Below are 18001 nucleotides of genomic sequence, written 5' to 3'. Positions count from 1 at the left end.
TAATTCGAGGTCAAACCTTAACCTATCATATTCCTGTCTTGATTAGTCACATAAGGGGCGAACCCGATTTTGACCGTATACAAATATCGTAAAATATTTTTATTAGATTTATTAATCGTTGTGGAATTTAACTTGGATTACGAACTTAAAGAATTTTGTCAAATTGATTTCAAAGTTATACACTGATTGAAATTAAGCTTAGAAGTATTACAATTTGGTAGTCTAAAAATCATGAAAATGCAGGCAAGTGCCTCAACAGAAAACATCATTCAAGGAACTAAAGAAAAAACATCTAACACAACAAAAACAAATTAGCTATAGCAAAATACAACTCTTAAACCCAAAGTTTAAAACTTAAAATACCATAGCTCCTCCTTGTAATATTGGAAAAAACATCCAGGTTATTGCCTCGTCTAACAATCTCTTCATGAAAATAATTTTCAATACATCTTATAGATACATAATACTTCAATGAACCATCTAACATACAAAATAATTTTCACGTACAATACCGCCTAGCACCACCATAATCATAGTTCAAATTCCTCCTCATTTTAACCTCTTATAAGTCGTATGAAGTAGGTCGAAATTGAGAAATCCGCTTCTCTAGAGAATCAACATATGGATGTGTTGTAATGTGTCACCTTTAATTAAAAAAAAACCTTAGATTAATCGATTCCTATGTAAATTGAGACTCTTTTAGCAAGAAATTTTCAAACCAAAATACTCAATCATATACTATTACACGTTTGTGGCAAGACCAGAAAATTGAAATTGAGATTAATTCAAAATCATTCAAGTAACCAGTGTTGTCTTGACCAAGTTGAATTGTGGCATTTGAACTTCCATTAACTTACGACTTAAATTTTTTTTATTATAACTTGACTTCAAACTCCTGTAAAGTAGACAGTAAACATTACAAGTTTATTCCACGCTAGTACTTTCTTGAAGAAATAATTTTAAGTTATGAAGGGTATAAAAGTCTGCTAATAATTTAGGGATATTTTTGTTGATCAACATTTAGCGTGAAATATTCGTACTTTTATAATAATAATAATCATAATAATAATAATAATATAAAAGATAGATATAGATAGAATATAGATAAAAACCCCGTTAGTTGTCTTTATTATTATTATTATTATTATTTTAGGACTAACCTACACGCGCCTTGAAACTAATCCACTGGCAACCTAATATAGTTGACTAGTACATATGTCAGGGTTAACATGTACCCTAAATCCAGCTGAATTTCAGATTGTTTTTCCTATACCTCGCCCAATCGCTTGGGACCATTATTTTAAGTAAGCGTTGCTTTCGTAGATATATTATCATGTTGTGTGTTTGGGCAGTCGTATTGTTTTCGACTGAAACATATTCAAAATGATCAACACGAATCTAAACAAAAAATACTTAAATCAAACATATGATGATAAACATATGAAAGGTAAACCGTTGTAAACTTAAGCTTCTTGTGAATCATTTTTTAAATTAGGGGTGTCAATGGATATTTAAAAATCGATTTACCAGACCGAACCGTACCGAACCGATTTTTAGGTTTCTTTTAATAAAACCGTAGGTATTTATATAAATATATAATTGTACCGATAATTAGGGTAGATTTTTTATTTTATGAAAATAAACCAAAAAATTACCGAACCATATTGAATAAATTTATGTGGAAAATATATTTATATATTAAGTTTAAAAATAATAAAGCATTAAATTTTTCCTTTGGCCTTGGAATTATGAAAGCGGTTACTAGTCAACAAGTAACTAAACTCAAAATTCCAATTCTCAAACCTATTATGCTACTCCTACAGACGTTAAATTATTTCCAACATATTTACTAGCAAGACATAGAGTAGTCTAGCGATTATGAGTAGCAAACTACAATGTCTTGAATATGTTTCCTTCCGTATGATTTAGATTTATCTTTTTGAATATTTAATCTTCTATAGATTTTATTCTTGAGTCACAACTTGGTTAATATTTTTTCACTCATGTTGTTTATAATTTTTTTGTCTTTGTTTAGTTTCTTTTACGCAGCTGTAGAATAGTTGATGGATCTATATTTTAGCCATCTTTCATGTTTTCATAACTCATCACCCTTTAAACAGTAAAAATATCTAGACAATTTTGCTAAGTCCTATAAAAGTATACTCCCTCAGTTCCAGTTTATGTGAACATATTTTCTTTTTGATCTGTTCCAAAAAGAATGACCCTTTTCTAAATTTGAAAACAATTTAGCTTAAATTTTCAATTCTACCATTAATGAGAAGCTTTTATACCACACAAATACTCTGGACTCTTTTTTAAACTTGTTTAGGACCACAAATTAAAAGTCTTTCATTTTTTCTTAAACTATGTGCCCAGTCAAACAGGTTCACATAAATTGGAACGGAGGGAGTATATATTATTGCATTCTACTTCTACTAGCGACTTCTACATGATATTTTAAAAAATACCGAAAATTAACCGAACCGTACCGATACCGAAGAGAAACCGACATGATTGAAACGGTTTCGAAAAGTCTAATTTTGGTTATACATTATTGAATAACCAAAAAATTGGTATGGTATAAATTTTATAAAATAACCGGCCGAACCGAACCATTGACACCCCTAGTGGGAACATCCTCAAGCAGAAATGTAGGGTAAGGCTGCGTACAATAGACCCTATTGTCCCGCCCTTTCCCGAACCCTGCGCATAGCGGGAAATTAGTACACTGGGCTGCCATTTTTATGCTTTTTCAAAACAATGTTATCTAAAAGGTAGATTGTAAATTCATGGAGGAAAAATGAGTGTAATTACTTAAAAATTACAATATGAGAGACGTTCAGTGATATTCAAAACCTCTTCGTGTAATATCTTTAGGGTGGTCTTCTAATTACAACTATAGCTCAATCCTAAGTTAGTTAGGGTCGATTGTATATGCAAATTCTTGCTAATAGTTTTTAGGATTTTCTACTGGCATACCGATTTCTAACAAGACAAAAGACTCCTAACGAACTAAACATAATCACAACTAATTGACATAGCCAAATTGAGAAACAAAGGAAGTGGAATAAATAACAAGCTCTAACTTTTGCCTTGATTTAAGGCATATGACAATATTACCACTTATTTGATTGAATACAGTACTGTTACTCACAAGTCACAATCAAAGTCATAGTTCCACCATTTGGCAGATACGTAATTACTGGAAGCACACCTGCTTGTCTTTGCAAAAATAGTACATGTATCTGGGTTTTGTTTTTCATGTAACAACCAACTTCAGAAAGAAACATCAACAGGACAACAATATCTATTTTTCTTAAACTAATACGCAAACAAGTCTTAGTATTGGCATTTATGGAAGCAGAAATCACCAGCCCCATTATCCCTTCTGGAAAAATTAACCAGAAATTGGTTCTATTAAATCTGACATGCATGAGAAACTATGTTAGAAGACAGTTTCAGCAAGAAGTAAATCACCTCACAATTACTAATTTACTCACAGACTGCGGTCGGATTACTGAGAATGGCTTTTGTAACCAATAACATTATTTTGAGAACTATTCATTTTTCGCTTTTATTTCTTTCCTCGTCTACAAGTAAAAAATCAAGTAACTAGATCATGAACAGAGAACAAAACAAGCTTATGCAACAACTACCAGTACATGGACTACATACAATTAGACAAGGAACCAGAATCTCAGTGGCCAGAGTTGAACCTGGTAAATCTTGATCCCAGAATATCAATGGTGATGAAGTGCTAGAGGCCTACGGCTTGTTGGCTTTGCGATCCAGGTTGCCAATGGTCATTTTTTGGAATTTAGGAGTTCTGCCTGGCCAGTTGTTAAAGGTTCACAACTAACAACCTGCAAGGCACAAAAAAACATAAAATCAATATTTAACAACATTTTCTGAAAATGAGAGGATGAATGCCAGTCTGGTTCTGCTTGGGGTCCGAGAATAAAAAACAAATCATTGATACCTAACTGGCAAATGGCCACCACAACTCAAGAGAAAAGAGGGGGAGAGGGATTCATCACCAAAATTTGATTGGATCTCTAATCTTCTTCATTCCTTCCCATGACAATAACAATAATGAAAAAAAGGGGAATGTCAATGCATCCACCGATTCACTGAGTGACTTTTTCTTACCGCTGCCCTTACGTCCCTATCTCTTAAAGCCCTATCAGACTTCCCTTGTCGATTGAAGAAAGCCTTGTATGGCTTCAAACAAGCGAGGATACTGCCCACTAGATTAGGTCAAGTGATTAGCAAGACAATAGAGAACCCAATAGAAATTAAAATCAAAGAATCAATTATTCATGGTGCTGGATAGAGACCAGATGTGAGCTGTGCATAAGAACTTAATATATGCAAAATGCCACACCAATGCTAAACAAATAATCTGCTTAATAGAGCTCTGGCGGACTGCAGATAATACTACATGGATGAATGCATCTTAAGAGATGAAGGCGCTTGTTAAAAACAAATCCCATCACATTAGCCAATGCATCATCAAAATAATGCCCCATCATGACAAGGAAACATTGTTTCTCATCATCACATATCATAAAGGTTGATGAACAAAGCAAAAAGGGACACCGTAGAAATATCAAAAGGTAAAGAATCAGAAAGGAGTCCACTAGTTCTTACAACCGCACATTGTGAAGCTTAAACTAAAAGACCATTAGACCATAACAACATAGCAAAAGACTACCAGAAATGAACACAGGAAGTGACAAAGTTCAGTACTCACATCTGGGACCTTGCATTGCATCATATTCTCTTGATTTCCAAAATAAGAATTGTTTACTCAAATTAAATAGCACATCCTTTCAGTTGAATTTAAACCAAAAGGCAATTCATCTGTATACTAACATACTATTCTCATAATACATAGTGAGGATAAAAAACCAATGAGAAGTGTACTAGGAGAATGGTAGAACTATAACTAAGGAACCGAAAGAGAAGAATGTGCTTACTCTACCTTGGGAGATCATCACAGAAGACTTGCCATTGGTTAACTGCTGAAAGAAACTTCCTAGTGCAACTGAAAATGCAAGCTTAAAGAAACTTCCTAGTGCAACTGAAAATGCAAGCTTAAAGAAACTTCCTAGTGCAACTGAAAATGCAAGCTTACATGTATGTTAGTAATGTACTTTCAAGGTTTTGCACCTCTCAAGCACAAAGAAGAGAAAAGCAAAAGCACCCCGCTAAAGTTTTTCACAAAACTAGTGAAAGCATTCTTCAAACTCGGTTTAGAAAAATGTAAGATGAAAAGAAACCTCTCACATTCCTCAATCCCACAAGATTGCAAGAAGCGTTGAGTAAGCGAAGAAGAGGAAACAAAAGAGTCAATCACGTTTTGAAGCTAATGGTCAAAGAAACTAATTACTCATGATATTTTCAACATATTGAGCCCTTTAAATAGGCCTTAGAATGAGTAAAATTGGTAAGGTTAAGGAAAACTAATCCTAATTAATCTAGAATAAGAATAAGGCTAAGAAAACCTATCCTAACTAAAATAGGAAAAAGAATTCTAATAGGAATAGACTACCAACTAATAAACATAGTTTGACTAGAATTATAAATATAATACTACTAATACAAGAATCAAATTACTAGGAAACAAGAAATAAGAAATCCTAATCTTTATAGAAAAGAAATTCTAATCTAGAATGGATTCTTGGACTTCTTGAATTTCTGGATTCTTGACCTTCTTGATCTTGCATCATTCCCCCCTGGTTGAAAAAGACTCATCCTCGAGTCTAACAGCTTCCATAGATGGTGCAAGATTTGCTATAGTAAAGAATAGGGACCCAATGCTCACCAGGTTTCAAATTACATTTTGCTAGCTTATCATTTTTTTGATTTTGCACCGGGTGTCCGAGTCTCTTTGAGCCCCGACTAATCCCGGGGGTGCACAGGCCCTCGGCAAGGAGTTTCCCGCAAGTGCACCACGGTTAATTCAGGTTTTACCCAGTCCGATGGCCCTCAGAAATTGTTTGCACCCAGTGGGTTTCGAACTTGAGACCTTGAAAGGGAGCAAACCCCAAGGGCAGAGGCAGAGAGCTTCATTTCAAACCTGAAATTTCCTCCTTTTTCAGCTATAGAGTAGAATTAATTGCATATTGACTTGATAATTTTTTCCTATAAAACAATATTGAAATGGCGTCATCCGATGGTAATAAAAAAAATGATATAGCTTGGAATTATGCTATACAAGGCTCATCAAGATCCGGAATTAAATGTGTGTTTTGTAAAAAAACATACCATGGTGGAATAACTCGTCACAAACAACATTTGATTGGTGGATGTAAAAATGCAGTACAATATCCTCTTTGTTCGCATGATCTTAGGGAGGAAGTAAAAGCAATTGTTGAGAAGAAAAATGTGACAAGAACTCAAATGAGTTATGAAGCATTGGTGAATCTTATTGATGAAGATGATGAAATGAGACCTCCCCCCAAAAAAGAAACTCAAAAGATATCTTCAAATAGTTCTAGTGAGTCATCCACAGCGCGTACGGTCACAAAAGGTCCTTTCAATCTTTATTTCTCTGGAAAACAACAAGAAAAGGGAAAAGGTGATTCTGGTTCAGGTTTAGAAGCCAAGAAGATTTTGAGGGATCGCGCGTAAGTGCCTTTGCAACATGGATGTACGATGCAGGGCTCCCTTTCAATTGTGTTAACTACAAAACTTTTGATAAATTCATTGAGGCCGTAAGACAATATGACCCAGGAATGAAGTCTCCTAGCTATCATGATGTTGGAGTAACTCATCTTAAAAAAGAGGTGAAGAAGATAGACAAGATTGTAGAGAATCATAGAGGGGAATGGAATAAGTTTGGATGTTCAATTATGATGGATAAATGGACAACACGGAATGAAAAAATGGTCATAAATGTGTTGGTGAATTCTCCAAGAGGTAGTGTTTTTCTTGAATCTTACGATGCTGGCAACTCTTCTACGGATGCAACCAAAATGTACAACTTGTTTGCAAATACTATTGAGAAAATTGGGAAGGAAGATGTTGTACAAGTTGTTACCGATAACACTAGTGAGAATGTTAGTGCGGGTAAGATGATGCAAGGTGTGTATCCACACATTTATTGGACTCCACGTGCTGCCCATTGTATCAATTTGATGTTTGGTGACATATTCAAGGAAAACCCATATGCTTCAGGTAACTTTAATATAGTTATCTTTAAAGCTTTAACTTTATTTATACTTATGTCCTATTAAGTATTAATTATAAAATTATTATTGTTACTTTTACAGTTTTCACTAAGGCCGTCAAAATATATTCTTACATCAGTCAGTTTTCATTGTTGTTGAACTTGATGAGGAAATTTACCAATGAAAGAAATTTGGTGAGACCGTCCAAGACTAGATTTGCAGCGGTTTACTTGACTTTGCATAGTTTTTACTTGCAAAAGAAAAACTTGAGAAAGCTAGTTCTTTCAAATAAATGGAAAGAAAATAGATATGCAAAGGAAGCTGTTGGGAAAGAAACTGCCAAAATTCTTATTTCTCCATCATTTTGGAATGACATCGTTCGGGCTCTTAAAGTTGGTGCGCCTTTGGTAAGTACACACAGGCAGATGGCCTATTTGGTTTATAGGCGGCTATTAGAGCCAGAGACATAAGGTCGCCAGGTAACTAACTTTAATATAGATATCCTTATAGCTTTAATTTAATTTATTTGATTTATTTATACTTATTAACTTTTAAAATAATTTTCTATAGTTGAATGGTGGATGCAATTTGGTCATCAAACTCCAAACTTGCAAAAGTTTGCCGTCAAAGTACTACGCTTAACTTGTAGTGCACCTGGATGTGGGAGAAATTGGAGCGTATTTGAGCATGTAAGAAGAAGATTTATTTATATTAATATATTCTATATTGTATTATTATTAGTATCTATTAATTACTCTCTACAACTTATGCACAAATTCACTCCAAGAAAAGGAATAGGCTTAAGCTATCGCGTCTCAATGATCTAGTGTATATAAAATACAATAGAATGTTGAAGCGTCGTTATGACGCTCGCGATACCATTGATCCAATTTTATTGGATAACATTGACGAGGCAAATGAATGGTTAACTGGAGCCCCCCAAAATCATGAAGATGAACAAGTGTATGTAGGAGATGATCTCGATTGAGGTACTGTTTCTATGGCAGCTGGAGTTGAGGAGAATATCTATGGTCTTAGAGGGAGTTATTCAAGTTCAAATAACAAGGGAAAGGGAGTAGCTACAAGTTCAAGTCGGTCCCTAATTGATGAAGACTCTGAGGATGAAGAAGATGATAGCCAATATAATGCTAACACTTTTAAAGTTCAAGAATTTGAAATTCTTGAAGAAGAATAGATGTTGCTTGTTTTAGTTTATGAATCTACTATGACTATCTATTGATTTTAAAATTTTTGAATTGATATATTTATTAATATATTATTACTATTGAATTTTTAGTTATATATACAACAACAACAACCCGGTAAAAATCCCACTAGTGGGATTTGGGGAGGGTATAGTGTACGCAGACCTTACCCCTACCCCGGAGGGGTAGAGAGGCTGTTTCCAGGAGACCCTCGGCTCAGAGACCTTAGTTTTATATATATATATATATACAAAAATTTAATAATTTATTTTTTTGTATATATTGTCGCTTCACATCAAAAAGGCGAGCGCTTCGCTTCTCGCTTCTCGCCTCAGTGAAGCGGTCCCTCATCGCTATTTGTCGCCTCACGCTATCCAAAACACTAATTATGGTACATTTGGACATCATGAGCGGATTGATATTGCTATGGCCCGAGGTTTATGCCGTGCGATTATTGTTGTGGAACGAGATTTATGTCGTGCAATTATTGTTGTGACACAAGGTTTAAGTCGTGCGTATTGTTGTGGCACGAGATTTCTGCCGTGCAGCATGTGGATACGGACCATCCCTTAGGATCGCCCTCCCATGTTTCTCTCTTGGTGGCGTACACGCAGAGTTTGTGAGACACTGACGAGTGTCAAATTATGGTGGTATTGGTTGTGAGTTGGGCGTAAAAGGGGAAGCTTAAATTACTTAAGTGAATTATTTACGTCATATCATGCATTGACATTCTAGACTCACGTAGAAACATGCATGTATATCATCGATATATGCACATTCATGCATTTCATATATGCATAGGACTTAATAGTAGATTGTTGCACACCTGGAGAGTGTCAGATTCATGAATATGTTGAGTCTTCATAATGCATAGACATCTTAGACTCATGCAAGATCATTCATATAGTTGCTAGTTGGGAATTGATGCGAAATTTGGTCTCTATCATGCACAAACACTCTACATTCATGTAGAAATATTCGAGTAAAGCTACTTGGTACAAATCTCCTTTATATGTTGATTTGGTGCATTTGTATATGTTTTGATCTGGTTATTTAAAAAAGCATGCTTATTACCTTCTTCTTTGATCGAGCACCTTATCATTGATATCAGATGTTCCTTGGTTGTCTCTTGGCTATTTTTCTATTATTGTATTGGTTTATGAGCTACATGGGTAATATAACGTGAGTATCTTTTAACTAAACTTCGCCACTACTTCGTTGAGGTTAGTCTTGATACTTACTGAATACATGGGGTCGGTTGTACTCATACTACACGTTTGCACCCTACGTGCAGATTTTGGAGTTGAGCTGTTGTGGAAGTCGAAGGCTAGAATTGAAGATGTACTGGCGTTCTAATTGTAATCTACCATTTTGTTCATGGTAGTTTAGGACAACATTGTAATCCTAATTTTAGTCGCTCATGACTTGTACTACTAGTTCTTGGATAGCTTGTACTAATCTTTGCGTTCTTATTTTATTATTTGTTTGATGACTTCAGTTTGAACTATGTTTATGTTGGTTGGCTTCCCTAGCGAGTTGGGTTAAGCGCCATCACGAGCCTGTTGGGACTTGGGTCGTGACACATGAACAAAACCTAGTTTTGCACATAGCATCTGGAAGGCTGATTTTGTCAGAATCCTTTATCGAACAAGTTCATATTTTGATTGGTAGCTCTAATAAAAGATTACTCCTCAACTCACTGATTCAGTGTGTGGAAAAGAAGATTTAGGGCATTCAAATGCTGTTCCCTTGGTAGTTCCCAGGAATTTTGACTAAGCTGGCTTTTAGTTGCCTGGCTTAAACAAAATTGATGCTCAAAAACAACAATGATCCAACAAGGTTTCTTTCTCCCAAAATATAGCTTGGAAGTTGAACATCCTCGGGCAATCTGCAGCAACTAAGTAGGACTCTTCCTAAATCCTAGTTTTCATCTAAGTTGCTTCGACATGTCAGTTTAGGTGCCGCACCCGTGTCGACACGACACTAGTATGGGTGTGGGTATAGGGGATTTGGTCAAACAATTTTGGGTACTTTGACCACGACGGGCGGAAAAATTCGAGACGAGATACAATTTGATTCCCGAAATCATAACCAAAACTAGAGTAAATTTGAAGAAAATAGCATACCTTATCTAGGAAATCAATTTTTTACTTATCTACAATTTGAAAATAAAAAAGAAATCCACTTTACAAGCTATACGTAAGTATTCCACAAAATTTCTCATAATTTAGAGATATTTTTATATTTTTGAATTATTTGTGGTGCCATCCAACTTATTGTCACCACAAAGCTGTACTCGAATATAAGATTGAAAAAATATTTGCAATACAGCAACTTCACAAGTTACTGACAGAACAGTCTCGGACTTGCCCATAGGGTTTACTAACAGAATTCTATAGTTAGGATGAGCACCAGCACCCTATTATATTAGTAACAGAAAATTCAAAGTAACTTGCCAAATAGAGTAAATTTGAGACAATGATATGAAGCATAACAAGATATTAGTAACAGAAACTCAAACTTGCAGAAGAAGCCAACTGTGGGACAAAATTATAGTCAATTTGTAGATCACTTAATAGCATTCAACAACAAGAATAGAAAGCACAAGATTGCTAACATTGGAACATGACCAACATTAACAGAAGCAAAAGTGTAGCATGGAAAGAATGCTAAAACAAAAGAACCAAGCATATGCTGAAAGAAAGAAAAAAGGAGCATACCCTTTTTCCCTTCTTTTTCTTTCTACTCAGTATCTGAAGGCAAATGCGATGAATCGACAGGACCATCAACTTCAAGCGTCAGATTTTGTAACCCAGGCTTCAATTCCTTATGGTAAAACTCCTCGTACTCCACTCTGTCTCCCGCTTTCTTCTTCACCTCAACAACTCTCAAAGATGGTGTCAACTCGAATATCTCAGCTGCAATAGTCAAAGGTCCCTTTGCACCCTCCTTAGACCCCTCCAAACTCACTCTACAATCCTTCGTCCTCACTGCAAAGCTCACAACTTTAGCAATTTCCTCTAATTTACTTATGATCTTAGGCACCGGAGCCCCCGATATAAACCTCCCTCCATCCTCTCCATCCTCAAACAAACCAGACAAGTCAAAACTGCGTGAAAATGAAATGATATCAAATGCATTCAAACTAGCAGGCCTAGGCAAACTAGGCGGCTTCCTTCTTATCTCCATTTCAGACTCTGACTCTGACAGCTCAGACGAAGAATCAACTCCTTTATCATCTACATCATCATTTATGCTACATAACTTGTCATCCTCTATATAAAATTTCACATGTTTAAACCCCTTTTTGAACCACCTATTGTTCATTATCTCTGGAATTGTGATCCGCCTTTCAGGATTTGTATCAAGAAGTCGAGTTAAGAAACGAGCCAATTCTGGGGAAAACCATCTAGGACATCTAAATTCACCTTTGTAAATCTTCTTATACATAGCCATAACATTCTGGTCATGAAATGGTAAGTACCCTGCCATTAACACAAAAAGTATGACCCCACATGACCAAAGATCAACTTTAGCCCCATCATACCCTTTCCTACCCAAAACCTCAGGTGCAACATAAGCAGGGGTACCACAGAAAGTGTGGAACAACCCGTCTTGCTTTATCTGTTCAGAAATAGCACTTAGACCGAAATCAGACACTTTAACATTCCCATCTTCATCTAATAATATATTCTCTGGCTTTAAGTCTCTATGGTACACCCCACGGGCGTGACAAAATGCCACTGCTGAAATTAATTGCTGGAAATATTTTCGAGCAACTTCTTCTTTAAGCCTGCCTTTAGCAACCTTATTGAATAACTCTCCACCTTTCACATACTCCATCACGAAATAGATTTTGGCTTTTGTTGCCATAACTTCGTATAATTGAACAATGTTTGGATGCCTAACTCTTCTCAGGATCGAGATCTCGCGTTTTATGTGGGCAATTAGTCCTATTTTGAGGATTTTTTCTTTATCAATCACCTTTATGGCTACGCACTCGTTGGTTTTGATGTTCCTAGCAAGGTACACTTTTGCAAATGTACCGTGGCCTAGTAATTTCCCAATTTCGTACCGACCCAATATAAGAACTTGATTTTCCTTCTTGCTGTTGCTACTGGAGCTGCTGGTGGTGGTGGCCATGGATTGAGCAATTGAAATGGATAATTATGCGTTAAAGATTGGAATATACGAAAAGGGATTTGTAAAGTCCACCTTATTGTTGTGTTTGTGGAGGAGCTTCCGCCACCGAAAGTGGGAGTGAGCTATGGTTTTTTGTGGGTTGTCGTGGTATTGTAGGTAGCGCCTCGGATGTTGATTTTCAGGTTTTAAAAAGTAAGACAAATGATTTTGGAAAAAAAAAAAAAAGGTAACACGAAAAAGAATGCTATTATCTTTTTTATATTTAAAAATAATTTAACTTTAAATTTTTTATTTTTTTTAATAAGATAATTTATAGTCACACAAAATTTTGACTTATTTTAGACCACAAATTTTAAAAGTCTATTTTTATTTTTTAAACTTTGTAACCAGTCAAACTACATCACAAAAATAGGGCATATGGATTGTTATATTTGGGGTTCCCCATAATGGGTTTGCGACACGGATCAATGAGGTTCTTTTTTGTGAGAGGGAAGGGGGGTGAGTGTAGCGGTTGGGTAGGGTTGTCGGAGATGAATTCGATTGTACACTTTTACAGCAGAAAGGCTTAGGTGATCTAAAAAATAAAATAACTAAATTGGTCCTTTTACTATGCTCGGGTATTAGGGGAGAAGTTGATGGCTATGGGGGCCTGGAGGAGCAGTGGGGACGCGAGTTGTATGTGAATCAATACTGCAGACTACATTAGGGAAGCTGCTAGAGAGGTGTTAGGGGTCACGAAAGGCTACCCGGGGGTCATAAAGGGAACTGGTGGTGGAATGAAGAGGTCCACAAAAAAGTGTAAGCCAAGAAAGCGGTGCATGTGAAACTAATGGAGAGCATCGATGAGGAGGAGAGGAGGACGAATAGGGAGTTTAATAAGAAGGCCAATAAAGAGGCGAAGTTAGCGGTCACGGCTGCCAAGAATGCAGCATTTGAATGCTTGTATGAAGAGCTGGGGGCAGAGGTGGTGACAAGAAATTGTCCTGGTTAGCCAAGGCTAGAGAGAGAAAGACTCGGGACCTGGACCAAGTGAGGTGCATCAAAGACAAGGAAGGTAAGGTCTTGGTAGAGGAGGCGTGTATTTGGCGCAGGTGGCAGACTTACTTTCATAAACTCTTGAACAAGGATGGGGATAGGATCATTGAACTTGGGGAGTTGGAAAGCTCAGAAAGCCAGCGTGATTTCGGGTTTTGTAGATGTATTAAGGTTGAGGAGGTTATGCAGAAGATGAGTAGGGGTAAGGCGATCAGACCAGACGAGATTTCAGTGGAATTTTGGACGAACGCAGGCCGGGCAGGATTGGAGTGGCTTACTGATTTGTTTAATGTTATTTTTAGGAGGAAGAAGATGCTCGAAAATTAGAGGCGGAGTTTAACGGTCCCATTGTACAATAACAAGGGTGATATTCAGAATTGCAATAACTATAGGGGTATCAAGCTACTGAGTCACACCATGAAAGTTTGGGAGAGGGTGAGGATGAGTGTGTCTATTCGGAGGATCTGCTCGGTTTCATGCCAAGACGGTCGACTACAGAAGCCATTCACATGGTAAGAAGGTTGATGGAGCAGTATAGGGAGAGGAAGAAGAATTTGCATATGGTGTTTATTGACTTAGAAAAAGCCTACGATAAAGTCCCTATAGAGGTTTTATGGAGATGTTTGGAGATTAGCAGCGTTCCGATAGCATATATTAGGATGATTAAGGACATGTACGATGGAGCTAAGACTCGGGTGAGAACTGTGGGAGGAGACTTGGATTACTTCCTAGTGGTGATGGGGTTGCATCAAGGATCGGCTCTTAGCCTATTTTTATTTGCCCTGGCGATGGATGTGTTAATGTATCACATTCAAGGAGATGTGCCATGGTATTTGTTATTTGCAGATAACATAGTATTGATTGACGAGACGCGTTGTGGGGTTAATTCTAGGCTAGAGGTGTGGAGACAAACCCTAGAATCTAAAGGTTTCAAGTTGAGCAGGACGAAGATAGAATACTTGGAGTGTAAGTTTAGTGTTGGGGCTCATGAAGCAGAAGTGGACGTGAAGCTGGATACACAAGTCATCCCTAAGAGAGATATTTTCAAATATCTTAGGTCTGTTATACAGGATAACAGGGAGATCGACGAAGATGTCGCACATCGTATTGGAATGGGATGGATAAAATGGAGGCTTGCTTATGGTGTTTTGTGTGACAAGAATATGCCACCTAGACATAAGGGCAAGTTCTTATAAAGCGGTAGTTAGACCGGCCATGTTGTATGGAGCCTAGTGTTGTCCAGTCAAGAAATCTCATGTCTAGAAGTTGAAAGTAGCGAAAATGAAGATGTTGAGATGGATGTATGGGAATCGAGGCTGAGATAGTTTGTACATGTGAATAGGAGAGACCCTGGTGCCCCGGTTAGGAGATGTGAGAGGTTGACCGAGGCGGGTAAGAGGAGGGGTAGAGGGAGGCCTAAGAAGTATCGGGGTAAGGTGATTAGGAAGAACATGGCTCCACTTCAGCTCACCGAGGATATGACCCTCGATAGGAGGGTGTGGAGGTCGAGAATTAGGGTTGTAGGTTGATAGGCAGTCTAGAGTTTCGTCTAGTCTTCCCAGTAGTATTAGCATTAGTCTTGTATTTTCCTATTCCTATCCCCTTGATATTTCACATTGTGTTATTATTTCCAGCGAGATTGATTGTATTCTTATAGTGGCGTATTCTTAGATCTTTGTTATTGCACATATCTCCATTTGCGCCCATGTCTAATTACCGTGTTGTTTCTACTGTCTATTTATTACTTCATTTTCACTTCTCTTGAGTCGAGGGTCTTTTGGAAACAGTCTCTAAGGTAGGGGTAAGATATGCGTACACTTTACCCTCTCAGGCCCCACTTGTGGGATTTTACTGGGTTTGTTGTTGTTGCTGTTGTTGTTGGCCCCTTTACTATGCAAAAAGGATCAAGTTTACCCTTCGTTATACTATTTGCTAAAAAATAGCCTTGTCATTGTCCAAGTGGCTCAAATATAGCCCTCCTCTATTATGGTTGTCCAAGATGGACACCTAACTCCATGTCCAAGATGGACACTTAATCCGAAGATTGGATAACGTCTAATAAAAACAACCTATACATAATGACCCCTAGCTTCCAGTCCTGTCTATGGATCGATTTACATCTGACTGAATCAAGGCTTTCATCCCAAGGCAATGTTGCACGCGGACCATACCCCCATATTTCTAGCATCACCTTAGTCCGCCTCAACTCTTTAACTAAGCCAAAAGGGATAAGGTGCACACCCAACAGACTTTTCAATCAACTCCGAAAGATCAGGCAATGGATATCGATCTCGACGGCTAGTGTAGCTAAGAAGGCCTTCGCGAATGCTATTATTATATTTGGTCCCCAAGGACCACTCTGACCTTTGAAGGTTCGTACTACTCAACCAGAATTAAAGCACGTCCATTAGAGGATGCCCGACTATCTGTCATGCCTCAATAATAACTGAACAACTAAAGTCGGTTTTTATCATCCTACAAGGTGGATAGAAGAATCATCGGTGTCACGACCCAAAATCCCAACTTGTCGTGACAGATCAAAACACATTACTAGGAAAGCAACAATCACATAACGTCTAGCCATTTGAATTTAAAACATGATTTAATAAGTTCAACAGTGAAAAATCTCATAGATAACTGATAAAATAACTGTAACTCAACTACAACAATCCCAAAATCCTGGTGTCACCGAGTACATGAGCTACTAAGTGCCAACATAGTCTGAAACTCTAGTACAACTGTATGAGGAAAATAGAACAATACTGAATAAAATTAAAGGAAGTAGAGTTAAGGTCTGCGGGCGTCATAAGAGCTACCTCGAAGTCTCTGAGCAGGTACTAGCACCAGATCTAGCAATCACCGTGTCCAGATGTGCCTGGATCTGCACACGAAGTGTAGAGTGTAGTATGAGTATAACCAACCCAATGTACTCAATAAGTAACAGGACTAACCTTGGACTAAAAGCAATGAAGAGCTCAAAAGGATACAGTGAGAACCAAAAATAATGACAACACATATATAGCAAAAAGAACGACAATAATAACTCAGAGAAACTTCCATATATAACTCGTTCACAGTACAGAAGTTTAACCATGCTTTCAAGTTCAACAATTTAAGCCCAACACTAATAAAATATGCCAAGTATAGCTAGCATGAGGAATGTTACATCTCTATGCCTACATGTTAGATATGCATGTCAAATGTAATGTATCACGGTGATATTCCCAAGTACACAAACTCTTAGATTGCTCAACCTGTCTATCTCATATTCCCACTAAACACACACAATCACTCAGCACTGTACGGGGTCCTGACATTAATGCCCCTCACCAAAGCACATGTAAATAAATCATTGTGTATGCGTTCACTGGTGGTATATCAGACTCCGGAGGGGCGGATCCTACCCAAACGCTAATATAAAGCCTATAAGGCCTGATGCGGCGTGAAGCTCGATCCATAATAATAAATAAGCCAACAAGGCCTGCTGCGGTGTGCAGCCCGATCCATAGTAATAATAATAATAAAGCCAATAAGGCATGCTGCGACATGCAGCCCGATCCACAATATCACTCACAATCTGGCTCTCAGGCCCCCAACTCAGTTATCAATCTCTCTAGTCTCACAGGCTCACAAATCTCATACCACTCAGCCCAAACAATGATAACATGATGTAACAGTAAATAATAATAGAGAGTGATAGAATATAAGGGTCCACCAAACTCTATAAAAAACCAGGTTCTCTATCAGTTCCACTAGAACACACGCACATAGCAGTAAGTAGATGACAAGAGGAATTTTACGTGAAAAATTCCCAGCTCAACGGGATTAAAAACCACGATCTACTCTTGTAGGATTTCAACTTCACTACTGAGCAACTTTTAGATTACAACCTATGAAACCTAGGATTAACCTCTTAATCCCTCACTAACTTGTAATACTCTATTATAAGCCACTTTATAATAACTCTATTACAAAGACTTTACAACTCGACTAATTGATAACGACTAGGTCGGGAATCCAAACTAGAGTAAGAATTTGAAAAGTAAATGCGGAAGCAATAACAATAAGGAATTGAACAACTATAACTAAAGGGCAGAAAATAAAGGATATGGAAAATTCAAGGAAAGAATTCCAAGAACTTCCAAGAACGCAAGTTCTATAGCCTTGATAAGATCAAAGCAACAACGTCTTGATTTATTGAAAAAATCAAACGCCTTTACTTAAAAGCAAATCAAAACAATAGATTCGGATCTTGACCGCTTTACGAGTAACTTGAGACAACAATTAATACCTAGTATTAATCGCCTTCTAAGAATACCACAAAAGAATCAAAGATATCACAATAGAGAAGTAATCTTACTACCTTGAACTATGAAGTAATAAAGGTTGAAAGATAAATCTCAAAGCACAAGTAACAAAGGTTCAAAAGAACTCTCAAAGTAT

The 18001-nt window shown here is 37.1% G+C and overlaps 2 protein-coding genes across 8 annotated transcripts; one reads left to right on the top strand and one right to left on the bottom strand.

Moving 5' to 3' along the window:
* Nucleotides 1-3456: 3456 nt before the first annotated feature.
* LOC104108479 (CBL-interacting serine/threonine-protein kinase 12-like) lies at nucleotides 3457-12714 on the bottom strand. 7 transcript variants are annotated; one of them, XR_011414369.1, is made up of 3 exons: nucleotides 11101-12714; nucleotides 4985-5083; nucleotides 3457-3863 (listed from the first exon to the last, which is right to left on the bottom strand). XR_011414369.1 is itself a non-coding variant. In XM_009617518.4 (2 exons), exon 1 carries the CDS (start codon nucleotides 12521-12523, stop codon nucleotides 11123-11125), a length of 1401 nt encoding a protein of 466 aa, XP_009615813.1. In that variant the 5' UTR covers nucleotides 12524-12712; the 3' UTR covers nucleotides 3457-3863; nucleotides 11101-11122. The 7 variants fall into 7 exon arrangements, 4 of the variants coding, with proteins under 4 accessions (XP_009615813.1, XP_033515142.1, XP_070052394.1 ...); XR_689022.4 differs by having other exon boundaries at nucleotides 4985-5047; XR_011414370.1 differs by lacking the exon at nucleotides 3457-3863 and adding an exon at nucleotides 3905-4247 and having other exon boundaries at nucleotides 4985-5047.
* LOC104108482 (uncharacterized) lies at nucleotides 6654-7817 on the top strand. Its single transcript, XM_070194507.1, has 3 exons — nucleotides 6654-7182; nucleotides 7278-7582; nucleotides 7746-7817. The coding sequence occupies exons 1-3, from the start codon at nucleotides 6654-6656 to the stop codon at nucleotides 7815-7817; spliced, it is 906 nt and encodes a 301-aa protein (XP_070050608.1).
* Nucleotides 12715-18001: the final 5287 nt, after the last annotated feature.

Source organism: Nicotiana tomentosiformis, chromosome 2 (assembly GCF_000390325.3).
Source record: "Nicotiana tomentosiformis chromosome 2, ASM39032v3, whole genome shotgun sequence".
NCBI classification, from domain to species: Eukaryota; Viridiplantae; Streptophyta; class Magnoliopsida; order Solanales; family Solanaceae; genus Nicotiana; species Nicotiana tomentosiformis.
This window is presented reverse-complemented; position numbering and strand designations above follow the sequence as displayed.